The sequence below is a fragment of the Megalobrama amblycephala genome, linkage group LG15, assembly GCF_018812025.1.
Source record: "Megalobrama amblycephala isolate DHTTF-2021 linkage group LG15, ASM1881202v1, whole genome shotgun sequence".
Lineage (NCBI taxonomy): Eukaryota > Metazoa > Chordata > Actinopteri > Cypriniformes > Xenocyprididae > Megalobrama > Megalobrama amblycephala.
Window position 1 is genome coordinate 19,722,292 of NC_063058.1, and position 27,914 is coordinate 19,750,205.

The 27,914-nt window shown below is 35.2% G+C and overlaps 2 protein-coding genes and 1 long non-coding RNA gene across 7 annotated transcripts; 2 read left to right on the forward strand and 1 right to left on the reverse strand.

The window, feature by feature from the left end:
• Positions 1-5,478: 5,478 nt before the first annotated feature.
• On the reverse strand, positions 5,479-8,299 carry lg15h15orf40 (linkage group 15 C15orf40 homolog). Its single transcript, XM_048159246.1, has 4 exons — positions 8,153-8,299; positions 7,818-7,935; positions 7,607-7,734; positions 5,479-7,498 (listed from the first exon to the last, which is right to left on the reverse strand). Exons 1-4 carry the CDS (start codon positions 8,297-8,299, stop codon positions 7,406-7,408), a joined length of 486 nt encoding a protein of 161 aa, XP_048015203.1. The 3' UTR covers positions 5,479-7,405.
• LOC125247772 lies at positions 7,379-8,397 on the forward strand. The gene is made up of 2 exons (XR_007180174.1): positions 7,379-7,519; positions 7,637-8,397. It is a non-coding gene; the product is annotated as an uncharacterized LOC125247772 (long non-coding RNA).
• A 727-nt stretch (positions 8,398-9,124) lies between these two features.
• glsl (glutaminase like) lies at positions 9,125-27,857 on the forward strand. Of its 5 annotated transcripts, none has more exons than XM_048159250.1 (22): positions 9,125-9,750; positions 9,837-9,990; positions 10,451-10,551; positions 13,726-13,790; positions 15,090-15,183; positions 18,104-18,233; positions 18,329-18,395; positions 18,470-18,582; positions 18,688-18,817; positions 18,976-19,043; positions 20,506-20,669; positions 20,797-20,855; positions 20,924-20,968; positions 21,053-21,111; positions 21,203-21,269; positions 21,362-21,412; positions 21,479-21,655; positions 23,064-23,195; positions 24,205-24,297; positions 24,444-24,505; positions 27,110-27,250; positions 27,347-27,857. In XM_048159250.1, the coding sequence occupies exons 2-22, from the start codon at positions 9,944-9,946 to the stop codon at positions 27,441-27,443; spliced, it is 1,962 nt and encodes a 653-aa protein (XP_048015207.1). In that variant the 5' UTR covers positions 9,125-9,750; positions 9,837-9,943; the 3' UTR covers positions 27,444-27,857. The 5 variants fall into 5 exon arrangements, with proteins under 5 accessions (XP_048015207.1, XP_048015209.1, XP_048015211.1 ...); XM_048159252.1 differs by having other exon boundaries at positions 9,866-9,990; XM_048159254.1 differs by lacking the exon at positions 9,125-9,750 and adding an exon at positions 11,052-11,126 and having other exon boundaries at positions 9,974-9,990.
• Positions 27,858-27,914: the final 57 nt, after the last annotated feature.

A 27,914-nucleotide genomic window follows, 5' to 3' on the forward strand; every position in this document is an offset into this window, starting at 1 on the left:
AACCACTTGGGTCAAAACAACCAAATCGCTGGGTTTGTCCATTGGGTTATTATTATATTTATTTGTTTATACTTGATTTCTAGAAATTTATTTAAGTTAAGCATTTTGACATATATTTTGTTTCTAAATTGGCAATTGTTCAATGATGCCACAATATTATTGTGCCACAATAATGATTAAATTCAAATCTTTGGTGTTTCAAGGAGACATCTTGGAGTCCAACCTTTCAAATGTACACTCTAAAAAATGCTGGGTTAAAAACAACCCAAGTTGGGTTGAAAATGGACAAACCCAGCAATTGGGGTTTTTTAACCCAGCGGTAGGGTTAAATGTTTGCCCAACCTGCTGGGTAGTTTTATTTAACTCAACTATTGTTTAAAAATTACTGTATTGCTTAATTAAAATTAACCCAAAGTATGTTGGAAATGAACATTTATTAATGTTCAATGAATAATTATTAAACAATAAACATTTATTAAATTGCTTATTAATAAATTTATATTAATAAACTATTAAACTTTATATTAATAAAATATTAAAGCTTATTAATAAACATTCACCTTTTGTCTATTATTGTTGCCTCTAATTGTATCTGGTTTTTAATTTCCCAACTATTTTGGGTTCATTTTAAGCTAGCCATATAGCAATTTTTAAACAATAGTTGGTTTAAATAAATCTACCCAGCAGGTTGGGCAAACATTTAACCCAACCGCTGGGTTTCTCCATTTTCAACCCAACTTGGGTTGTTTTTAACCCAGCATTTTTTAGAGTGTATATGGTATCATTATATTTCTGTCATGGTTTCATTTCTTAAACACTGGAATTTTGATAAAATGATCAAAATGTTAATTCTATAAACATTATTTCGAAGTCCATTATGTAAAATCATAGCTTTTACTGCACAGACCTTTTGGATTCAGTTCATATTATAGAGTAACGTCATCATAAACAATAAAAGTAGGATGTAGCCTGAGAAGAGAAGTGGTGTTGCCATTGTACACATTTGTGTGGTGTGGGTCCTCTTGGGTAATTAAAAATATATCATGCAATATTAAACTGATCTTATAGAAGTACAATGGTCTCAGTTCATACATCAATGAGTTAGTCTTGAGGGGTTTCATTGCTATAGGCTGATCTGAAATATGATTTGCCTCTGTTATACTGTCAACATGTTGCTAGCAGGAGAGATGGATCTGGTTTAGTATAAGTAATACATCACCAGTTCTGATCTGCAAAGAAAGATTAAACTAATAATCACGGCAAACACAGAGACTTTGATTTATATGTAAATCCTATTAATATATTTATGCCATATAGTGCAGCTGTAAGCAAAAGTTGTGTGTTGTTTTGCTAAGGTGTTTTTTAAATTTTTTTTAATGTATTTTCTGCAATTCCAGGAGAGGGCCGCATTTGAAGTCAAGTGTGAGAGCTTGCCTGATCAGTATCATTAAAATATGTGCAATATAAATTCTTCATTTCAATGACTCAGAGAGATTTACATGAAAAGCCACATTTAATAGCTGAGGGCAGCTGTTAAATGAAGTAATCCTGCAATTAACACATGTCCCACAATGACTTTAATAGATACTCATCCCATTAACAGAACAGTGTTTAAATCATGACATATTGTGTGGCTCCATAGCTTTCAGAAAGCAGCTTTGTGAAATATGACATCAGTAGAGGAAGGGCCACTCTGTCTTCTCCTCCCACTCATCTTCATTTAGCTCTGAAAGAGACTTTTCTCCTCAATTACTGCTAGGATTTCACCATCCACAGGGTATAAATCATTTGCGCAGTCTCGTAATAACAAGATATGTCTTCATGACTGTGCTAATGACAGCATAAATTGGTTTAATCAAGCCTAGTTGTACAAGTAAGAAAAAATCCTCGAGTCACTTGTAGGAGTAAATGTAAGGATCTAAAACGAAATGACCTGTGGAGTTCTCATGATTAATGATAAATCAAAATGATGAAATACAGGTTGGCTCTTAAGATACATGTGTGCTTTAATTTAAAGGTGCCCTAGAATTAAAAATTGAATAATGAGTTCAGTACATGGAAATGACATACTGTGAGTCTCAAACACCATTGTTTCCTCCTTCTTATATAAATCTCATTTGTTTAAAAGACCTCCGAAGAGCAGGTGAATCTCAACATAACACCGACTGTTACGTAACAGTCGGGATCATTAATATGTATGACCCCAATATTTGCATATGCCAGCTCATATTCAAGGCATTAGACAGAGTGGCAGCCAGTATTAACGTCTGGATCTGTACACAGCTGAATCATCAGACTAGGTAAGCAAGCAAGAACAATAGCGAAAAATGTCAGATGGAGCAATAATAACTGACATGATCCATGATTACATGATATTTTTAGTGATATTTGTAAATTGTCTTTCTAAATGTTTCATTAGCATGTTGCTAATGTACTGTTAAATGTGGTTAAAGTTACCATCGTTTATTACTGTATTCACGGAGACAAGAGCCGTCGTTATTTTCATTTTTAAACACTTGCAGTCTGTATAATTCATAAACACAACTTCATTCTTTATAAATCTCTCCAACAGTGTAGCATTAGCCCGTTAGCCACGGAGCACAGCCTCAAACTCATTCAGAATCAAACGTAAACATCCAAATAAATACTGTACTTACGCGATTAGACATGCTGCATGATGAACACTTTGTAAAGATCCATTTTGAGGGTTATATTAGCTGTGTAAACTTTGTTTATGCACTGTTTAAGGCAAGCGTGTTTAAAGCTCCATGGGCGGGTAGCAGGAGAATTTAAAGGGGCCGCACAGCTGAATCGGCGCATAGTTAATGATGCCCCAAAATAGGCAGTTAAAAAAATGAATAAAAAAAAATCTATGGGGTATTTTGAGCTGAAACTTCACAGACACATTCAGGGGACACCTTAGACTTATATTACATCTTTTTAAAAGATGTTCAATGGCATCCTTTAAAACTCTTTAATATAAATATACAGTGGGGCCAAAAGTCTCAGATCACTAGAGAATATATGTATCTATTTGCATTTTTTAATTTAATAATAATGTTTTAATTATAAATATCAGCATAACAAAATTTTAAAAAAAGTAAATATTTTTTGTTTTATATATGTGTTTTATAGGTCTACATAGGATTTTAAAGGGTTAGTTCATCCCAAAAATAAAAATTCTGTCATTTATTACTCACCCTCATGTTGTTCCACACCCGTAAGACCTTCATTCATCTTCTGAACACAAAATAAGATATTTTTGATGAAATCTGAGGGTATCTGATCCACAGGCAGGAATTTAATTACCAATTTCCAAGGTCCAGAAAGGTAGTAAAGACATCGTTAAAATAGTCTACTTGACTGCAGTGGTTCAACTTTAATGTTATGAAGCAACGAAAATACTTTTTGTGTGCAAAAACAAAACAAAAATAGCGACTTTATTCAACAATTTCTTCTCTTCCCTGTCAGTCTCCTACACTGTTTACATAGTAAACGCAGTGCAGCACTTAAATGGTTCTATGTCAGAACGCTGCCTCAGTATTGGCCGACGCTGCACACGTGAGCCACTAATGAATCGCCGTTCTGACGTAGAACCTGGAAGCACTGCACTGTGTTTACTACTTAACCCTTTGAGTGGTACGGTCCCACATATGGGATTTTTATTTCTGTGCCCCTGGGCGTACGGTACCACATATGGGATTTCGAACATTCAGCGATGTCACATAACTGCCAGATTCAAACTGTGCTTTCGCGCTTTGGCTGTGAGACGGACGCGCACAGCTCTTGTCATATATCACAGCTATGCAGTGTTTTCAGCCACATAATGTTTCTTTTAAGGTTTCAGACATTTAAATACGCATAAGCACCATTAAGACATTACATTTAAAAATGATAAAATACACACTGATGTCCGACATCAGTGGAAGCAGCAATAACAGTGAATTCAAATATAATTTGCCGACATTTATTCATATCTGACACGCATAATAGGCCTAAGTAACTATAAAGTTTAATCCATTATTCTTCCAGTTCACTAGCCACTTACTTGCATATATTTCGGGAGAAACTGATGAATTCACCTTCTGTAAATCCGACTGACAGGACTCTGTGAACTGCGGGGAAAACTAAGATGGCGGCGCCCATCTCGCATTATAGATCAAGATAAAGATCATTTATAAAGGTTTTAAAACGACAAAACGCACTCATTTACACCTATTTGAGAATCGGAATATCATATAGTTGTTGACATGGCAAGCAATTTTGCGAATATTTTAAATAAAAAAGGAAAAGCTAAATAATAGCGATCCATCTGTCATACAGTGTTATTGTGGATGCGTTCAGTGCTCGTGACACGCAAGATGCGTCGCCATGGAAACATTAAAGGCGAACGTTCTAAAATAACGGTCGCCTTAAAAAAACTCACTCTGGGGGGACAGTTAGAATATTTTAAACTCACGCTCGAAAGGGTTAAACAGTGTAGGAGACTGACAGGGAAGAGAAGAAATTGTTGAATAAAGTTGCTATTTTTGTTTTGTTTTTGTGCACAAAAAGTACCATCATCGCTTCATAACATTAAGGTTGAACCACTGCAGTCACATGCAGGCCTTGAAAGTGGAAATTAAATTGCTGTCTATGGATGATTTCATCAAAAATATCTTAATTTGTGTTCTGAAGATGAATGAAGGTCTTACGGGTGTGGAACGACATGAGGGTGAGTAATTAATGAAAGCATTTTCATTTTTGGTTGAACTAACCCTTTAAGTGTGATCTTAAGGGTGCATCACAAATTATAAATCTTACCATCATATAATTTTAACACTAAAAGCTAAAAGTGGTGCATTATTGCCAGTGTTGGGTGTAATGCATTACTTAGTAATAAATTACTGTCATTTACACTGCATTTAAGGTATATTTCCCTCGAAAAAGTAAAGCAAGGGATTACTCTTCATTTTTCTGTAATTTAATTACAGTTACTTCTGATGCAGTTAGACTTACTTAGACTATAGAACAATTCTATAAAAAACAATAGTGGATTTAACATAAAATTTCAATGTCTAATAATAAAATGTATGTTTTTAATGTAACCTTCTCCCTTTAAATACGGCTCAGTTCAAGAATAATTTACACGATTTTAAATGATTAAAATTGCAGTTTCATGTCTATCCTTGTATTGTTCAACTGGTCGAGGTTGATATTGGATTTAGAAAGTAATTAGCAATAAGTAATGCAACACATTTTATAGAGTGTAATTAGAACAGTAATCTAAATTACACTGTTGAAGATGTAATTAGCTAGTAGAGTAACTTACCCATCACACATTATAGCTGATAAACTAGAGCAGAATTTACTCATTCAGGTCTCGGTGAACCCTTTCTGATAATTCACAAAACAAAAGGTCCAAAAACATTTTAAAAAAAGACCTACTTTTATAAGTTATGTTGTTGTATAACAAGTGTAAGGCATTGTAACATGGGGTATTTCTGACAACAAATCTTTAATTGAACAAGTCATAATACATTTTAGATGAAAATTAATTTGTTTTCATTTCATAAGGCCTATGCAATATCAGTTTATTACAGAATGAGCTCTGGGAACAGGCAAATAACCAGAGATTTCCATTTACGGAGAGGTTATATTGCAAGAATAATGAATGTATTAGGATGCAGAGCTACAGCTGTGCGATTTAATGTAAACATGTTTCAGTCCTCCTGGCTCCTCTTCCCCTCCCTTAATAGAGGGATGCCTCAAATGTCACTTAGTAAAAGAAAAATAGTATCTGCATCTTCATTTTGTAATGAACTTCAGTAATTAATCAAAACCATTTCAAATTTTACATTTACATCATAATTTTTTTTTGCTTGCTTTTCATGCATGGCTGACACACAGCTGATATGAGATGCAGAAAGAGTTTAATTTGCTCTAATGTGTCTGTTTATGATATAAACAGTCATTTATGCTGTCGAAAAAGACTAGGAATACAATCTTGATGTCCAAAATGATACCACATAGGATTTAAACTGAATAAAATGCTGAAATTGAGACTCTAAGAATCTTTAATTTGCATCAATGGACTTTTAGTGAAAGTCTGATAACTATACTCATTAGGTTCTCCTTAATGAACACATTTGTCACTGGTGGAGGGCCTCAGGCGCAGCTGTGGTCTTTAAAAAAAAAAAAAGGCAGGAGCAGGATAATTGTCCTGAACTTTAATGCCTTAAAAAAAATGCACTGCAGTGTGCAAAATCTCCAAAAAATTCTTATGGACTGTACCTCTTTTAAATATTAAATGAAAGACATACTTTGAGACACAAAATATGTTGCTAAAAATAAAATGTATTCTTTTCTTTTTTTTTGTGTATGCATGGGTGATGTTGGAAGTGCAAGTCAAATTTAAACTAGTAATACATTCTTATTGTTGAGCCTTATTGTTATGTAAATATTATAATACAAATAAGATAATTTCCCATCCTTACAAACATGTTCGCACTACTTTCAACATTATACACAAAATAATTAATAATAGTAAATGCACAAAAATAACATTACATTTTATTGAACAATAATCTAAATATAAAATTGCATGGTTTAATTTTTTTCTTGGAATAAGGATATCCTGGAACATGTGGTTTAAAGGGATAGTTCACCCAAAAATTTAAAATTCTGTCATCATTTAGTTGTTCCAAACCTGTATTGATTTCTTTCTTCTGCTGAAAACAAAAGATATTTTGAAGAATGTCAGTAAGAAAACAGTTGATGACTTCCATAGTCTTCAAAATATCTTCTTTTCTGTTCAGCAGAAGAAAGAAAGAAACGCATATAGGTTTGGAACAACCTGAGGGTGGGGGGAATTATTGTAATTATTAATTACAGTGTCTATGGTTGTTGCTGTCCTGTCTTATACTAAGGTTTAGGGCTCAAAACAAATCCCTAACCCTAAAATTTTGCATGTAGCTTGTCTTAAATTGTTTGTCGGACATGAGACATGAAAGTTGTCTCAAATTATGCATCTTTATAGAGCAGAGGTGTGCTAGAACTTTTCTAAATGATTAGAAAGGGGGCATGTTAGTATTTGAAGACTTAGTTCACCTAGAAATGAAATTTGTGTAATCATTTTTTTCCCTCATTTCATTCCAAACCTTTAAGACATTTTTTTCTTCTGTGGAACATAAAATATATTCTGAAGAACTGTTTTTGCCCATACAATATAAGTCAATGGGGTTCAAAACAACATTGGACCCCATTGACTTTGATTGCATGGACAAAAAGAAAAGAAAAAACACTGGTAAATTCTTTAAAATAAAAATGTTCCTCAGAAGAAATAATGTCTTACAGGTTTGGAAATAATAGCAGAACATTAATTTGGGGTGAACTATCCCTTTAAAGCAAACAATTAATTTCAGTATCAGCCACTAGCCTCTGTCCTCAGTTTCTTCAGGATTTCCTCTTGGCTGACATCTGCAGTCACCTTGATAACTTTTTCTCTGGATTTGGAGCCCTATGATGCAAAAGAAACCATGTAAATAATTAATAATGTATTGTACTGCATATGTGGGCAGAAACATGCACTATACATACACTATAGTCGGCTTTTAAGGGTGCTGACCTTATCTAATGATACTTCACTCTTCTTCAGCTCCAGGACTTTGGATAAATAGCGCAGCAGCTCGGCGTTGGCCTCTCCGTCTGTCGGAGGCGCGGCGATGGCGACACCCACCGCCTCCTCGGACACATCTGTCACAAAAACAACTGTTGTGGTGCATGGACTCCTCATAGATAAGCGCTATTTCTTTATTCACATATTTATGATACTCAACCGGTGATTGCGTTGTGTTTGGCCCCGGGTTTAGCATGTATTGCTATTGCAATTGTCCCGTCTTTAACTTTAGTTACAGGACCGGGAGGTGTCTCCGGTGGTTTGGGGTTGCTTTTGCTCTAAAAGGGAAAACAGTTTAAACGTGTTACAAGATTAATCTCTTTAAGAGACACTCAGATGTATGTACTAAGTTACATAAAGACAATACTTGACTCACATTTAGGCTAACAGCCATTTGTAATCACATTTTGGCTATTATTATTAAACCGAGTATGATTCATATGCATACAAAACACATTCATATTCATATCTATTGTAATATGTAATGAGCCCTACCGTCTTGTCCTTTTTAGGCATCGTATTGTATCGCGAGTAGCTGTGAAGTGTGAGTTTCTGCGTCAAAAGCGTCCGACTGCACAATGCTGAGGGGTGTACGAGTGGAAAAGAAGATATTCGAACAAAATTGAGAATTTGGGAATGCATGAGCTAAAAGACATAAGCATTATTGAACTATCTTGAGTGACCAGCATGAGTTTCTGTGATAACAGCAGTTTGCACAGGCGCATGACAACACAAGCAAATACGTTTAGTGCGTCAAATATGCGCGCTAAATGTGCAGAACAGAGACCGCGTTTAAACCTAAACAAGGCTTCGAATAATTTATCTATTTTTGCTGCAATGTTTGAGCTGATACTGCATTTGCTGGCATAAATGGCATATACCAGAAATTATATATAGTATTATTAGTTATGGTTTTAGTTGTATTGTTAGTTTTAATAATAATAATAATAACAAAATAAAATGACTATGTTTACATATATTATAATAAATAATATATTATTTAATAAATAACTGCTATTAGTAGTAGTGATTTTTAGTATTTGTAACTGTAATAATAATGATTATAATATAAAAATTATTAAATAAAGAACTATTATTAGTAGTGCTGATTTTATTTGCATTTTTAGAGTTGTAATAATGGGCCAGTTGTTCAAAAAGTTTCATCTGGATCAGAATGATCTGGATTTGGAAATCCCATGTTTAGCTATCGAGGATCAGGTAATCCATCTTACTTTTGTGCTGGTTTTTCAAAGAAAAATTGGATTGGATCACCATGATCCAGATACACACTTTTCCAGATCTGGATTACCAGTGCTCTACGGAGCCCCTAAAGGGACATGATGATAGAAAGAATATGGGTTTTGAATTAAATATAATATTTTTGTTGGATATTTACAGCTGTTTGGGGATTGTTTTATGGCACCAAAATCTTTTTTACTTTACAGTAGGTTACCGAAAGGCTAAATATGTAGGTTAATGTCTACTTCTAATTTATTTAACAGTTAAACTAATCAAGAGCAAAATAAAAAAAAATGTGTATGTATATTACATGATATAAATGTTGTATTTTTTGACCAGTTTTAAAGTTTTACTACATTTTCCTCCTGGAATCCACCTTGAAATCCTACCCCCTGTTGGGATCAGGATAATCCTGTTTTTTTTTTTTTTTTGGATCAAAGTTATCCAAATCCTACTGACAAGTTTTGAACAACACAAACTGAAGGTTTGATCCAGATTAAAACTAGGATTGGTCTAATCTGATTTCAGAATCCTTTTTTCCATTTGAACAACCCATTTTCAAGATTTGATCCAATCCGAAAGCCGGAATCCGATCAGATTACTTTTGAACAACTGGCCCATTAATATCAATTTGAAATTCTTACGATATATAACATATATTACAATGAATATTATTAAACAATGATGGTTAGTAGTGCTGATTTTAATAATAATAATAATAATAATTATAATTATTATTATTATTATTATTAATACCATACTTGTTGTCTAGTAGTATTTTTGTTTCTTGTCTATTTTGTTCTCCTATTACAAAGTGTTCCTTTCCAGAATGGAGATCCCTCCTCCAAGATGCAGTTAAGTTCCTCCTATTTTCATCCAGCTAAAAACTGGCTGTTCACACTGAGACTTGCTCAAACACATTGTCTCACTGTTTGCACAGCTGCCAAAAAGACTCATCTTTGTCTCCAGGAGCTAAACGAACACACCATTTGGAATTCTTCAAACTCTAGTTGATTGCCTTTATAAAGCATAAAGGGAAGTTTCATCATGGAGAACAGCTTAAGCCAAGAAGCAGAGGAAAATCCCTATCTGTGGTAAGAACTGTTTTTAACATATGGAAAGTCAGTTTTAAATGCATAAAGTTTGAGCCTTGACCCAGTCTTTTCCATTCAGTTTAGCCCTAAGTGCTAAACTAATTAAATTAAAATAAAATACAAAATATATTCTTTCATCAAGCACTCGGGCACAGTCTTGAGTTGAGCTGACAATTGATAACTGTGTCAGATGTTTCACACAGCTGAGCTGCTCATCATGACTAGACTTGTCTTTACACAGACACACTAACTTTGATCCCAAGGTCTCATTTCAGTGTATTTTCACAAAATCCTGTGTGGAAATTATATATTAATGTAGTTTACTGATGTTTATTATGCCCAAAGGCAAGCTGTCAAAAAACACTTTCACTTCAAACATTTGTTTAATCCATACTCAAAATGAAACATATGCTTTCAATAGAAACCCATGTGATTAGATATTACAAACAGTTTTTTCTAGTTTTCAGAGAACACCGTCTCTCAGACGTAAATGGAGAAAGCGCTACGGAGGCCTGGACGGCAACAAACTGCTGGAGCCAAATAAGGAGGATGACACAAGAGGTACAAAAAAAAAACATTGCAGCTGTGAATCATTTAGATGCAATTTGCGAGGCCAGATCCCAAGCATTACCACTCTGCGACATTGATTTTACATCAGCTCTATACAGGAAAACTCCAAGATCAGTGTGAGAGAGAGCTGCTCAAACTAGGCCAAATGAATGGGACAGCTCTGTAGACATTCTCATTTAACCAGGATTGTGGTCAACATCTGGGCCATAAAAATGTGCAAAGGCAGTGGGAGTGTTCTGGGGCAAAGTGATGTGGCAGATATATATATAAAAACTGCTACGGATATATATATATATATTTCTACAGCATTTTCACAATACAATACATGTTATTTTCTTACAGAAAATCATGTAGCAAAGGCTTGTGGCAAGGAGTAAAATTTCTTAGACTATTATGAAGCACATTTACTTTGTTTTTTTAAACCATATTCATGTTATGTGGGTTTCCTTTAAAAGAAACACAGTTAAGTTACTTTCTAGTTTCACCCTAAGGGGTGGAAGCACCGTCTGCATAACTTCATCTGGCATGTACCACCCTATAGCTGGGCACAAAATCAACTTCCTGAGGTGAGGATGGCTGTAAAATACCTCAAAGCTTTGCAAAATGCTGTTGTTGCAAATATCTTTTACATTATTTATTAAAATTGCTGTCCTGTACTTATTAGTTAGACTTACTTTTAAAAAAAGCATGCCAACTAATTGCCTTAAAGGTGCCCTAGAATCAAAAATTGAATTTACCTTGGCAAAGTTAAATAACAAGAGTTCAGTACATGGAAATGACATACAGTGAGTCTCAAACACCATTGTTTCCTCCTTCTTGTGTAAATCTCATTTGTTTAAAAGACCTTCGAAGAACAGGCGAATCTCAACATAACACCGACTGTTAAATAACAGTCGGGATCATTAATATGTACGCCCCCAATATTTGCATATGCCAGCTCATGTTCAAGGCATTACACAAGGGCAGCCAGTATTAACGTCTGGATCTGTGCACAGCTGAATCATCAGACTAGGTAAGCAAGCAAGAACAATAGCGAAAAATGGCAGATGGAGCAATAATAACTGACATGATCCATGATATTTTAGTGATATTTGTAAATTGTCTTTCTAAATGTTTCGTTAGCATGTTGCTAATGTACTGTTAAATGTGGTTAAAGTTACCATCGTTTCTTACTGTATTCACGGAGACAAGAGCCGTCGCTATTTTCATTTTTAAACACTTGCAGTCTGTATAATTCATAAACACAACTTCATTCTTTATAAATCTCTCCAACAGTGTGTAATGTTTGCTTTAGCCACGGAGCACCCTCAAACTCATTCAATATCAAATGTAAACATCCAAATAAATACTATACTCACATGATCCGATATGCTGCATGACGAACATCTTGTAAAGATCCATTTGAGGGTTATATTAGCTGTGTGAACTTTGTAAATGCACTGTATTATAGTCGAGAGCTCGGGGGGCAGGGAGCGCGCGATTTAAAGGGGCCGCAGCCTGAATCGGTGCATAGTTAATGATGCCCCAAAATAGGCAGTTAAAAAAATGAATAAAAAAAATCTATGGGGTATTTTGAGCTGAAACTTCACAGACACATTCAGGGGACACCTCAGACTTATATTACATCTTGTAAAAACTGGTTCTAGGGCACCTTTAAAAAAACTAAAAATGTAAAGTGAAATAGTTATGTTGTACACTTGAGTTCTAGTAACTAAAAAAGAACTGTAGAGGGTACTTGATCATTTACTTTAGATTGATTCTACCATTTTTGTTACCATTGTTGTGTTTTGCATGCTGAATGTTGAAGTCTGTGTGTGACTCAAGCATGGTCAATTGCAAGATATTTCACAAATATAGAGGGATTATATAAACCCAATTAAATGTTTCACAAGGTGTTCATGACATAAGTGTTAACAATAAAAGATCATTATTTGACATGAAAAATAGACTAGTTAATGATTAAGTTAGAAGTTACGTAACCTTTTAAAAGCAACCTATATATTATATAGTTCTTGTTGCATCGCTGCAACAGTAGGAAGAGAATTACAATAATATATATATGAAATTCCAAGTGCCCAAGCGAAGGGAACACTGATCACCATAATGGTGAAATAAAACATTTTAGGAAAATCAACATCAATTTATGAAGCCAGCTCTCTGATGTTCTCTCAAATTTTCCAGTTGAATTTACAACTGAACATTCAAGATGACTTTGGGAAATGAGTGAATGCAACTAGAGAAAGATAACTGTAGAAGTGGAGGAAATGAGTGAAAAGTCTATTAAGAATTGTCCCACCTCAAAAACTCTTTTTTTGCTTGACAAAATGGCACTCAAACCAATCAATTAATCTTAACTTGGGTTTTCTGAGTAACCAAGGCTTAGTATGTGAATAGTATAGATTTCTAGATTTTTACAATTAAGTTAATACATCAAGTAAAGTTAACTAAAACATGTTAGTTAGAACAACTGTTGGATTTTACAATGTATGTTTATTAAAGGTTCACGCAAAAAAAGAAAAAAGAATATAATTTACCGTCATGTCATTCCAAACCTATATGACTTTGTCTTTCTTCTGTGGAACACAAATTTTAACTGTTTAACTGTTTTTGTCTATACAATGAAAGTGAATGGGGCCCGAAACAACACTGTATCCTTTTGACTTTTATTTTATAGATAAAAACAAATTTTATGTGCCTTGCACAAGAAAGAACGTCATGCAGGTTTGTAACAATGTAAAGGTAAATTATTTTAATTTTAGGGTGAACTATCCCTTTAAGATTTATTGTTCTTTTGGGTGGAAGATTGAGAGTAAAAATAGACAGATTACATCCATCCCCTGTCCACAGCACCATGGCTTCATATGTTTTAGCTTTCAGAAAGAGTTATTGTGTGGGATTTGCTGAGGTTTTGGACCGAGAGGACAACACAACACAAACAATGTCTTAAACTCGCAAAAAAAAAAACTTTGTGTCCTAGATTCTAAAATAGCTTCATATACATTCTTTGCTGAGGCAATGCTTAGTGGTTTTTAACTTCAAAAATCCTTTTTAAATCTCTCACTCACAAATAAGCACTAATCTTAATCTTTAAACCTCTCTCAAGATTCAGCAAAGGAGGATTTTTCTCATCCTGGGTTCTTATACTTTTACCCCCCACTCATTCAGAGAATGGAGAGATGACAGATGCCTTCACAAACAGGAACGCAGACCCTGTGAAGTTTACTGCTAAGGTACGTGCTGAGTCCTGTATTGCTCTCATAACCACACCCACACATAAACTATAAAACAAACCTGGAGGTGGAAACTATGACCAGCATTATTAAAAAGACAGAGGTGAGGGACATTTCAATACACCTGTGCTAATGTGGTGTTTTACTGCTTTCTAAAATGAGACTCATTCAGCTGATGTTAGCAAAAGTTTCGATTCCAGGTTCAAAGTTAAGCTCAAATGGCATGATGTTGATTATTAATTTTTTTTTTTTTTACTTTTTCTGTTTTTCCTTAAAAAAAAAAAAAAAAAGCAGTGAGGTACTTACAATAGAAGTGCATGGGGCCAATTTTGGGGGGTTTTAACAGCAGAAATGTGAAGCTCATATTATAAAAGAACTTTGATATTATAAAAGAAAATATGAGCTTTAAAGGTATTTAATTCATTTTTACAGTTGATTTAGTGTTTAACTTAAAGGTTTAGTTCACCCAAAAATGAAAATTCTGTCATTTATTACTCACCCTCATGCCGTTCCACACCCGTAAGACCTTCATTCATCTTCAGAACACAAATCAAGATATTTTTGATGAAATCTGACGGCTCAGTGAGGCCTCCATAGCCGTTAAGCTCAAACCTTCTTCCCGGGTTTGTAATGTCACCAACCTGAGAAGAAGCTCATTGTAGTCCCGACCAGCTGTTTGTTGTAGTCCTGAAACAGAAAATATCTCCCTTTGCATTAAACTTTGACATTTACTGAAACACTGAGTTCTGATTTTAATGTTTAGAAACTGTCTCCATTCACTTCTATTGTACGTGCCCCAAATATGTTTGAACTTGTATTGAACCCTCAATATTCCATTAATACAGTAGGCTGGACATTAAAGACACTTTGTCACTGCCGCTTAGCATAGCATGTCTGTACAAAGACAAAAAGTTAGCATGTACTTCACCTGTAATAAAATCCCAGCCCTGTAGACGTTGTTACTGCTTGAGGCTAACATTTGTTAGCTAGCATGCTGACATGAGAGGGTAATATGTCTCAATATGTTTCCCCGCAGTCCTTAACACCTGCAATTAGTTAGACATCAAAGACATGTCTGGCACCAGCATTATGTTGCATGTATTTCATCAGGCTTCAAAAGGTGTAAAACACTTATAAGCTAATTCATCATTACGTCTAGCCCCAAATAACAGCTAGTTCTCGCTCAAGAAAAAATAACGCACACGAATGCAGACTGTTTGCTTGATGCTATATATAATAGTCTATATATAGATAATTTTTCTCAGCCAAGCTCTCAGTGCATGTTTTTTATGTTACTAGGAAACAAAATCTGCAGGGAACATTCCTCAACATGTGCCAAGAAATACCTTTCCATCCCAGAGGCCAGTCAATTATGTCTCTCCAGGCTCTACAGGTGAAAGATCAAAATGAAACAATATGTGCTCTTATCTCCAGTGGCACACATTTCTGCCTCCTGTTAATTCCCTTTTGCTTTTATGTACCTTTGTACACTTGCTTTCTTTTGTTGTAAATATTACAGCTCTCGTGAAGCAGCAGTTCTGGTTAGTGTTTGTTCTACACCTCTAACATCAAGTACTACAATTAATTGGGCCGTGAACAGACTCCATTCAAACTTTGTTTTGTACATAATTTTTTACAGCATAATTTTTTTAAGTTACATTTTTTACAATGGAAGGTTTAAGTTTGAAAACTTTTAATTGACATTGAAATAATATGTGGCATTCTAAAACAACGGTGTTATTGTTATATTTGCATGCTGAATTGTGATTGGTCTTCTTTTATATTAAAGGTCCCGTTTTTCGTGGTTTTTTGAAGCTTTGATTGTGTTTATAGTGTGCAATATAACATGTGTTCATGTTTCGCGTGTAAAAAAACACAGTATTTTTCACATAATTTACTTATCTGTATACCGCTGTTTCCACTGTCATAAAAACGGGCTGATGACTTCCTTGTTCTATGAAGTTCCTCCTTCAGAAATACGTAATGAGTTCTGATTGTGCCAGCGGTTCCTGTGTTGTGATTCGACAGCAGCTTAGCGCTCCTTGCCCGGAAAGGTCACGCCTCTTACCATAACGTGGAGATGCACGCGCTCAGTGTTATTGTAAACATGTCTTTAATTTTACCCTATCAATTTGAGCCGGAATCAGACCCGGTGATTGGACTGCGGGATGAAAATAACAGCGTTTCGACGACATGACGACAAACACGCTCTACAAACGCAACTCTTGTGTATTTCTGTGGGCGGAGGTTAGTCAAAAAACTGTTTTAGTGACGTCATTAAAGAAGGAAGTAGAGGGATGTAGTCCAAACTGGCCGTTCGATGTAGGCGACTTCTGTTAAATAAAATATCTTGCTTGGCATTGAACTTTGAGCTTTAAAATTTTACAGATTTTATTTATACTCTAACAACATTACACACTAACTAAAGTTTGAAACATGGGATCACGAAGAACGGGACCTTTAATTCTTTTATTTTAATTGATCTTGTCTGCCTTACATATATTTAAGCAGTTAATTGCTGCCTTGACACTGCACAGTAGCTGGCTTTTAAATGACATGACATTACATTACAAAAGAATAATTGGTTAAAGCTGCAGTCCGTAACTTTTTTTGGTTAAAAATTATGAGCAATTATATAACCCGCCAGTGTTCAAAACTATCACCTTACCTTAGCCTGATTTACAATGCTAAGCTGGTAATAATGTTTTCTAAATAGAGAGGTACTGGTAGGTTTCCGTGGGAAATCTGAGCATGCTGACGTTCATCTTTGCGTCATTGCGTCACGTCTGTTTACATAAAGAACGAGTCCCAGCTAGTAGGCTATATGGCATGTGAGGATGCTGCAGGTGCACAGCAAAATCCCCAGAGTTAAATCAACTCTGCTCAGAGAACATATGGTCCCTCTCTATATAGTGTTAAAATAACACTGAAGCAGAGTTAAAGTTAATGAGATAATATGCTGTTTGTGGAGTTGTTTAATCAGATCTTGAGAGATTTAATGTCTTTTATCTTCAGTTGATTTCATCTAAGGCTGTGGCTGGAAGTCCTTTGTAGTTATTGTGTTTCTTTTCAGTGATTATGCTTGTTAACAGCAGGTGTTCATCACTAATGCTCAATCAAAAACTTAATCACTTAATTAACTTTCACTCTGCTTCAGTGTTACTTTAACACTATATAGAGAGGGACCATATGTAATCTGAGCAGAGTTGATTTAACTCTGGAGATTTTGCTGTGTGGAGGATCATTTATAGCCTTTTCTCACAGCAGCTGGAACAATTAAACTTATCATTTTGATGGCGGATTGTAATCCAGAAAGGTCCAAATGACAATCATCAGTGACAACTGGAGATTCACCAGTAGTCAAAAGCAAAAGATTTCGGACTGGCTACAGAAATTGAAATCTATAGGTAACGCTAATACACACTAAATACACATAGCCACACAATGCTGATAACATCAACAATTTGAGAACAAAGTATAACAATTATAATAATTTGCATGGTTTGACATGATCCGAGCTAAGCGATTGTTAGATTTAATCACCATTGGCAGTGTGATTTATTGTAATGCTTTTTTTCTCAGTTGGTCAGAACAAAAGTGGCAGACATGTTACTTACTTGTTCAGATGACATTTTCCGGTGAAAATTCTTACTCTGGTCATACTTCCAAGACTACAGTCTGTGATTCCGAATTACAGTATCCACACCTGCAAACATTAGATTCATCCGCACTGAAGAGCCTTGCCGATGCACAATCCACATAAAGATGATAATTCCACAAATAACTGCAATTGCAGGTTTCAAACAGAGATGGCGACAAAAAGGGCAAATTTTACGGACTGCAGCTTTAAAGAAATGTTATAAATAGTATAAAACATTTATTTACATATATATTATATTATATTTATTATATTAAGTAATAATATATAATTTTGAGCCATAATTTATTATTATATTTTTATAATATTTTATGTACACTACCATTCAAAAGTTTGGGTTCAGTAAAACATCTTTTAAAGAAATTCATACTTCAACAATTAATAGAGCAAGGAACAGTAAAGACATTAACAATGTTAAAAGATTTCTTTTTCAAATAAATGTGGTTCTTTTGAACTTTCTATTCATCAAATAATCCTGAAAAACATGAGCAGCAAATCAACATACATATATATATATATATATATATATATATATATATATATATATATATATATATATATATATATATATAATTTTTTGCTGCCTAGCAAGCACTGTCTTTTTTCTTAATGATTCATTTTTCCGCTCTAATAAAATTCCCCTTCTTTTCCCTAGGCGTGCCATCTTTTATAACCAACGGAGGCACAAAACGGACAGTACCAGAGCAGGACAAACTTCAAGCCAGCCAAGCATGGCAACACTTGGGCCGACCAGAGACCCATCAAGGGCATTTTAAGAAAAAAGTGTGAGTCTCAAATGTGTACGGCAGCATTCACATAACATGCTTCACAAGCTATAGCCATATGTATAGTGACTACACAACACATTGTTTTCCAAAAGGGCTGCTGATGTGCTCTTTGATTATTTCGCCTCTGGGGGAAGAGTCAACTGCAATCAGTTTTTTGAGGTACTTGAGAAGCATCATTAATATTTGCTAATATTCAACACTACAGGATGTCATATCCGTCTGTACTTTGGCAGGCCTTGTGGAGCTCAGGAATCATCCGAACAGACCCGCGGATTAAAGACTGCTACGGCCTGATGCGGAAGCTACAGGAAGCGGATGGAACTGTTGACAGGAGCACTTTTCACAGGCCAGACAGGATCTTGATACCAACAGTCAAATCATGCCAAAAAACATTCTAAACACCCCTAATCTTTTGTGCTGCTAATATGCTTCATTTCTGACCATTCTGCAGGTGCGTGACAGGCTTTGTGTCTTTCATCCTGAAGGCATTGCAGGGAAGATTTGTCATTCCAGATTTCTCTACCTTCACAGAGGAAACACAAAAGCTGTTTATTAAATGCAAACAACTATCCTCTGTGAAGGTGTGTCAAATCTGTTTCCGCTGTTGTTGTTTTTTTTTATATAACAGTCTGGTGAAAGAGATGTGCAAAGAAGCCTCAAAGTAGCACAGGTTATTTTCTAATTGATTGTTTCATGAAAATATCACATTGTGACTCATATCCTGTGTATTTACGAACAGGAGAAAGAAGACGTAAGAGAGAGTGGCACAAAATGGGGCATTTCAGTTTGTACTGTGGATGGGCAGAGGTACGCACACAGAAGTCCATATATATAATATATATAAATATATATATATATATCAGTGTCGCCAAGTCCGCAGAAATTGGGCTACTTTAACACTGTTGCTGCGGGTTGTTTTTCACGTCCACGGGTCGAAGCGACCCCAAATAACATCATATTTAGCACCTGGAATGCTAATTTTATCAAAGGAACCCTGAAAAAATGGTTGATTTTCCCCTCCGGAATGCAATTTTTTTTCCGGGAGACCCCCTGAAAAAGTGATTGCACTAGTTTTGAGTAGCAATTGAGCGGGTTTTGTTGTGAAAGTGAAAACCTGGCAACTCTGATTATATATATATATGGGTCATTGACAAATAAGGTTTTTAAAAGTGTAAAAAACATAACGGAGATATAATTAATTTTGTTAGTTTTATCAAGTGTTATCAATGAGATTATGTGGTTTTTATAATCAATAAACACAAAATTTTTACCAAAAAAGTCATTCGGTTTAACCAAAATTTCGGTTTTACCTAATTTTATCTATTGGTTATACCGAATGATGATATTTTCAAACAATGCTAACAGGCTTTTCCTTCATATTTAGTACAAGTTTTTAAAATATTACAAAATTTTCCATGTTTTATAGCGGTTGTACCGAATGACCTGATGTTTCGGGGCATGCATATGAGCAAGTGAAAACATGAATTTTTCAAATAGTTAAAAGAGTGTTAGTTACTTTGCTTCATTATAAATATATTAATTATAAATTATAATAATATTTTATTGAATAAAACCTTTTGGATTCAATAAAAGAGATCTAGTTGTATTACCTTACATATTTTTGGATGTCATATCTTTGTTTTTTATTATTATTAAGGCCTTTGGACAAAAAAATGACCTGTCACATCATTGACCCATAGATTACATATATATATATATATATATATATATATATATATATATATATAATAAAATTCAATTAATTTGAATAGATATGAAGACCGGATTTATGAGGCTAAAATTTCAGCTTTGCATTACAGGAATAAATTATATCTTAAAATATAAGAAAATAGAAAACAGTTATTTTAAATTGTAATAATATTTAGTAATATTTCTGATTTTACTGTATTTTTGATCAAATAAATGCATCCTTTGACACTTTGAAAACATTAAAATCTTAAACTTTTGAACAATTGTGAATATATATATATATATATATATATATATATATATATATATAATCATTATAATAATATTATTAGTATTTTTAACAAGCATTTTCATTTTTTGGTAAACTTCATTAACTACAATTAAGACCTGAAGGTTCAGCTATAGTTGATTAAATTATATTATCATATAAATATATATATTATATAAACAATTATATACAATTACAACTATAATACTCAAATTTAATGTTATTTACAGATTATGAGTTCAGTTTGCCTGTTGAAGTTTAAATGAGATGCTGTTATTTGTTGGACTCTAGACTTTCCTTAGGAGACTGGGCTGAACCTTGCATTCTGGGAGAGATATCCTGGCCTCTCATATACGGCCTCGCGGTGGACCAGCAAGGATCCGACTACGTGCACAGATTTGTAGGAATGGAGGAATATTCCAAATACGAGTCTCCATTTACCCTGACCAAGCAAGGTAAGTTCACTCAGTTCACTCCACATAGTCAATTTCCTTGATTTATGTCCGGTTCTGGATTCAAGAACAGTCTGATGTTCAGTTCAAAGCTTTTTAAGCTTCTTCACTACAGAAAACTTGTTTGCAGGTGTGCCTCATAGTCCACTGGTTGAGACAGGAGCCATTATCTGCACTTCTTTATTACAGGTAACAACATTGCTTGTTTATTAATGAACAAAAATGTACTTTTATTGACTGTTTTTGTCCTAAAACAGCTGGCAACCAGACCAGTCACTGAGGAAGAAGAAAAGTACGAGTCTGTAAGCTTAACTTTTACATCAACCAGCTACATTTGATTAAAAAAAAGGCATAAAGCAATCTTGAAGCAAACCATTCTCACACAGGTTTTGAATATCATCAGAAGACTGTGCAACAAAGAGCATGCAAACCTAAACTGCACCAGGTAGGCCTATTTTTATGAGAAATTGATTTTTTCCTGTGCTATTCTGTTTATTTGTTGGTGTTAATTTCAACTGTCAGTACTGCCATTGCAGTTATCAAAACTTGCGAAAAGACATCATCCGTCTCCACGCACTCTCATTTTACTTACAAGAGAAGAAAGTAAGTCCAGGATAAGTCTTAATACGATCAATTTTGGTTCTACATTGCAAAGCGTCTAACAGTCTTTGTTTTTAATAAATAAACCATTTCAGTGCTTTCCGGAAGGTGTGGGAATCAATTCTACACTGGATTTACTGTTGCAGGTATTCAGATTGACATATTATATTCTTGAAAAGGAAGATTAGATTTTAATTTTGCATATATATTAGTGTTTATCGACAGAAGTCACCTGCGAGTCCGGCGCAGCATTGGCCGCTACCCTGGCTAATGGAGGATTGTGCCCCCTGTCAGGTGACCAAGTGATGTCCCCTCACGCCGTCCGCAGTAGCCTTTCCATGATGCAGGTGGCTGGAATGAATGACTATTCCAGAACATTTCATTTCAGGGTGAGTTTGTGACTAAGCTGGTAAATAATGAGTCATATTTATATTTGTGTGATATATTGCAGGTTTAGCATCAGTTCTGTTTCATTTCCATGGTTTAAATTCACTCCCACATCTCTAAGAGGATAGTTTAAGTAATTGAATTTGATTACACTTTCATGTAACTAATTAAAACAGCCCATACCCTGCCACGTTAATTAACAATAATGGTCACGATCGAACAGTGGTGGTGTCCATGAATATACAATGTCTGTAAGAATTATGTATGTATTCCCCTACTGCCCTCTAATGGAGACAGTCCAAATTGCTTTGCTTAAAGCAGATGTGCCAATTTCAAAGGGTTAGTTCACCCAAAAATGAAAATAATGTAATTAATTACTCACCCTCATGTTGTTCTACACCCGTAAGGCCTTCATTTATCTTCAGAACACAAATTAAGATATTTTTTATTAAATCCGATGGCTCCGTGAGGCCTCCATTGACAGCAATGACACTTACTCCTCTCACGATCCATAAAGGTACTAAACACATATTTGAAACAGTTCATGTGAGTTCAGTGGTTCTAACTTAATATTATAAAGCGACGAGAATACTTTTTGTGCGCCAAAAAAAAAAAAAAAATAATAATAATAAAAAAAATAACGACTTTTCAACAATATAGTGATGGGCCGATTTCAAAACAAAGCTTCGGAGCTTTACAAACGGCTAAACTGCTGAAATCATGTGACTTTGACGCTCCGAATCACTGATTCGATTCGCAAAGCTCTGAAGCAGTGTTTTGAAATCGGCCCATCACTAGAAGGTGATACAGGATTGTTGAAAAGTCGTTATTTTGTTTTTTTGGCGCACAAAAAGTATTCTCGTCGCTTTATAATATTGAGTTAGAACCACTGAACTCACATGAACTGATTTAAATATGTTTTAGTACCTTTATGGATCTTGAGAGAGGAAATGTCATTGCTGTGAATGCAGTACACACCAGGACGAATATCGCACGCGTTTATCGCCAGCGTTTTTCGAGACGTTTTTTGTGTTCATACCCAAGCTATTTTCACTGGCGATGCGCAGAGTGAAAGTGCAAATTCCACTCCCTGACAGTATGTGGCGCTTGTGCTTAACGGTAGTGCAAATAAACATATTTATGATATTAATAAAAAGTTAAAGAAGATAAAAATGCAGATATAAAATGGCACATACTATATCGGATTTAATCAAAAATATCTTAATTTGTGTTCTGAAGATGAATGAAGGCCTTACGGGTATAGAACGACATGAGGGTGAGTAATAAATGACATTATTTTCATTTTTGGGTGAACTAACCCTTTTAATGTGCATATTTCACAAGGGTGAAACTGCTGAGGATTTAAAGCAACATTTAGGCTGGATAATATATTTGTATTCAATACTACAGACGTCTGTGCCTGCCAAGTCCAGTCAGTCTGGTGTTGTGCTGATCGTGGTTCCTGGAGTTCTGGGACTCGTGTGCTGGTCACCTGGGCTGGATTGCAATGGAAATTCCTGGAGGGGTGTTCATTTCTGTGAGGTAAGGTATTGTATCAATATACAACATTTTTATGTAGTAAGCTCACTTGAGGACTTTGAGATTTCATAGAATAGAATTTTTATCATATGTGACCCTGGACCACAAAACCAATCATAAGGGTCAATTTTTTGAAATTGAGATTTTTTTTTACATCATCTGAAAGCTTAATAAATAAGCTCCATTGATGTATGGATTTGTTAGGATATAACAATATTTGGCCGAGATACAACTATTTGAGGGTGCAAAAAAATCAAAATATTGAGAAAATCGCCTTTAAAGTTGTCCTTAGCAACGCATATCCACTCACAAAAATATATATTTTTTATATTTACAGTAGGAAATGTACAAAATATCTTTATGGAACATGATCTTTACTTAATATCCTAATGATTTTTGGCATAAAAGAAAAATCAATCATTTTGACCCATACAATGTACTGTTGGCTATTGCTACAAATATACCCGTGCGGCTTATGACTGGTTTTGTGGTCCAAGGTCACATATGTTAATGTAAAACATCTTGTATAATATTTCCTGCTGTGTGTTTTTCTTTTTCTTTGGTTTTTATTTTTATTTTATTTATGCAACTCTTGTATTTTTGAAACTAGTCTCAGAGGCTGACATGGCATTAAAAAGCTACATTACTATTACTACTGGATCAATATAAACCAGTTAGAAACAAAATTAAATTTTTGTGCCTTTTAGACTATATTTCTTAGCTTTTATGTTTATCTAAATGCTACATGTAATCCTTAATGCTAATGAAATTAACTTTTAGCAGATATATGCATATAAAGATAAAATTTAGATTTTCTTGGACCAAAAATTTAGATGAATCATCCTGCACTATAAATTCATGTCCAGTCAGATTCTGTTCTGTATAATAATGCATCTCCCCCTAATACCACGGGTATATACTAGCCCTCTGACAAACTAAGCCTATTGTGTATTGAAAAAAGTGGGCTGGTCTTGGGAAAATAGTGACTATTTATTGTCTTTTTTTGTCAAAGGAGCTGGTTTCAACCTTTCAGCTGCACAGTTTTGACATCAGGACACCCTTCAGACAGGTGCTGTGTTACAGACAGTGGAAGGTGGAGTCAGAGGTCTGGTTGATTATTTCATTTTTTTTTTAATTAAACGTATATTTAGCGTATGAAATGGTTTTTATTTATTTAAATAATTTATGTAAATTTTTGATACTGTTGGGGGATATGGAGGTAAATAAATATACTGCTTTCTTGAAATACAGGGATACCAAATCATGAATGTACTCTTAGCTGCTTACAGAGGGGACATGGTGTCTCTGCGCAGGTAGGATCACCAAGATATGTTCATTATAACATGTAAACATCAGACATCATCTGTGGAAGCACACACATTTATGTGGAGTAGATGGGGGAATCCTGAAATCTCAAAGACTGCTTTGCGAACTCACAATTAAATAACATATTTGAAATCAGAAACAAAATCTGATAGTGATTGACCCATAAATGTTGTTTCTTATGCTCAAATAGTGTTAAAAAAAGCTTATTTTTCAGGCTAGACGAGCCAGTGCGCATGTGCAGTCCTAAGCGCGAGTCTCAGGTTTCTATGGGAACCAGAGCTTCTAACGGCAGCTGCAGTGATGCAACAACTTAATCAATCAGCGATTGGCTCTTTTACTTACAAGGCGGGACCTATTTCGCCATATTGCGCATTGCAATTTCTCCCATTCATAATTAATAGAAGTGAACTCTTTTCTATATCTACAGTCTTTGAGAATGACAGCACTGCTGAAAGGCTTGTTTAAACTGTGCCCTCTACTGTACAGGCATGAATTTACAGCATGAGGCTCATTTCACTTTTGGCATGAAGGGCTTTTGCATTTGCCAAAAATAGAACTTATTTGTTATAAAAAAAAAAACTAAAAAAAAACAGTCCATATAAGAAAAAATAACACAAAAGTAATGTAGTGCATCACTTTCCATTAAAAGAGACTAAAATAACTTTCCCCAACACTAATATATATATATATACACAGTGCTCAGCATAAATGAGTACACCCCCTTTGAAAAGTAACATTTTAAACAATTTCTCAATGAACACAAAAACAATTTCCAAAATGTTGACAAGACTAAGTTTTATATAACATCTGTTTAACTTATAACATGAAAGGAAGGTTAATAATATAACTTGGAGAACCAAATTTTCAGTTTTACTCAAATTAGGGTGATGCAAAAATGAGTACACCCCACAACAAAAACTACTACATCTAGTACTTCATATGGCCTCCATGATTTTTAATGACAGCACCAAGACTTCTAGGCATGGCGACACAAGTTGGCGACATTTTGCAACATCAATCTTTTTCCATTCTTCAAGAATGACCTCTTTTAGAGACTGGATGCTGGATGGAGATGATGCTCAACTTGTCTCTTCAGAATTCCCCATAGGTGTTCGATTGGGTTCAGATCAGGAGCCACTGAATCACTTTCACCCTGTTCTTCTTCAGAAGTCCAACAGTGGCCTTAGATGTGTGTTTAGGATCATTGTCATGATGGAAAAGTGCACGATGACCAAGGGCACGGAGTGATGGTAGCATCTTCTCTTTCAGTATAGAGCAGTACATCTGTGAATTCATGATGCCATCAATGAAATGACACCAGCAGCACTCATGCAGCCCCACATAAGGACACTGCCACCACCATGATTCACTGTAGGCACCATGCATTTTTCTTTGTATTCCTCACCTTTGCGACGCCATACAGTTTTGAAGCCAGCAGTTCCAAAAACATTTATCTTGGTCTCATCACTCCAGAGTATAGAGTCCCAGTAGTTTTCATCTTTGTCACCATTGGCCCTGGAAAACTCTAGACTGGCTTTTTTGTGCCTGGGCTCTAGGGGAGGCTTCTTTCGTGGACGGCACCCATGCACGCCATTCCTCTGCAGTGTACGCCATATTGTGTCACGGGAAATAGTCACCCCAGTTTGGCTTTCTACTTCTTTAGATCAGTGGTTCTCAAACCTGTCCTGGGGACCCCCCACCACTGCACATTTTGCATGTCTCCCTCATCTAACACACCCAAATCAACTCTTGCAGTCTCTACTAATTAGCTGATTACTTGAATCAGGTGTGTTAGATGAGGGTGACATGCAAAATGTGCAGTGGTGGGGGGTCCCCAGGACAGGTTTGAGAACCACTGCTTTAGATAACTGCAGTGAACTTGCATGCCGATTTTCTTCAACCCTTCTCATCAGAAGACGCTCCTGTCAAGGTGTTAACTTCCGTGGACGACCTGGATGTCTCTGAGATGGTTGCAGTTCCATCTTTTTAAAATTTTTGTACCACTTTTGCTACAGTATTCTGACTGATAAGTAAATCTTTGCTGAAATTCTTGTAGCCTTCACCTTTCTGGTGTAAAGAATTTATTTTCTTTCTCAGGTCTTGTGATATTTCTCTTCCATGTGGTGCCATTGCTGACAGCATGAAATGGGAAGGGGTTTTAACACCCTTTTATAGTCAACTGTCTGCTGGACACCTGTGTAATGAATAATTAGACTCACCTGTGGTTGAATTCTTGTTAAATTAGACATTTGTAGTCTAAAATTTAGCTTTGCTCCAGAGACTTTCAGTGGGGTGTACTCATTTTTGCACCACCCTAATTTGAGTAAAACTGAAAATGTTGTTCTCTAAGTCATATTATTAACGTTAATTTCATGTTATAAGTTAAACAGATGTTATATTAAACTTAGTCTTGTCAACATTTTGGAAATTGTTTTTGTGTTCATTGAGATATTGTTTAAAAAGTTACTTTTCAAAGGGGGTGTACTCATTTACGCTGACCACTATATATATATATTACCATAGCAAAAACTTTATATTTGAATTTAGTTTGTTTATGGTGAACTGAAAACGAGTTAATTTCTCTTTCATAGGTACCTTCTGTCAGGAGCAGATGTGAATGCTGTGGATTATGATGGACGGTCAGCGCTGCACGTCGCAGCCTCCGAGGGCCATCTGGATGTCATCAAGTTCCTGGTGGAGAACGCAGGTGCAAACTGCACACTCAAGGACAGGTAACTTTGCCAAAGACGTGTAGGATATGACTATTATCAAACGTTACAGCATTGACCAGCCAACAGGAATAATCTATGCTGTGCTGATGTTAACAGGTGGGGAAACACCGCATTACAGGAGGCCATGAGATGCAATCAAGACCCTGCCATCCAGTGTCTGAAGAAATACACAGATTATGAAGAGAGTTTATAATTGGGTGCATTAATTTACACTTGATATTTACATTCAAGGTACAGATAGGAAGATACTGATTATATTTAGAATGAAGAGGAGGTTGTAAAGAGCAGCAAAGGCAACAGTCCCTGACAAACACTCACTGCTTATTAGGAATTATTCAAAGAGACTGAAACCGTGTTTTCCCAATAAATGCTACAGCAGCATGTGTTTACTGATTCAACACTTAAACATTATGAATGCAGTGCCATCATGTTTTTGCTGTAGCTGTTGGGTAAACGACGGAATGCAATTGAACCATGTTCTCAAGGGTATTTTCCTAAATGTAAGGTTGGGGCAAGTTGTCACATGTTTTATCAATGTTCTTTGTTGAAAACTGTTTGTTTGGTCAATTTAATGCATCCTTGCTGAATAAAGTAGACTATTAATTTCTTTCTTTTTTCCCTGTTCCCTTTTCATTTTGCTTACCCCAAACTTAGTGTATCACAG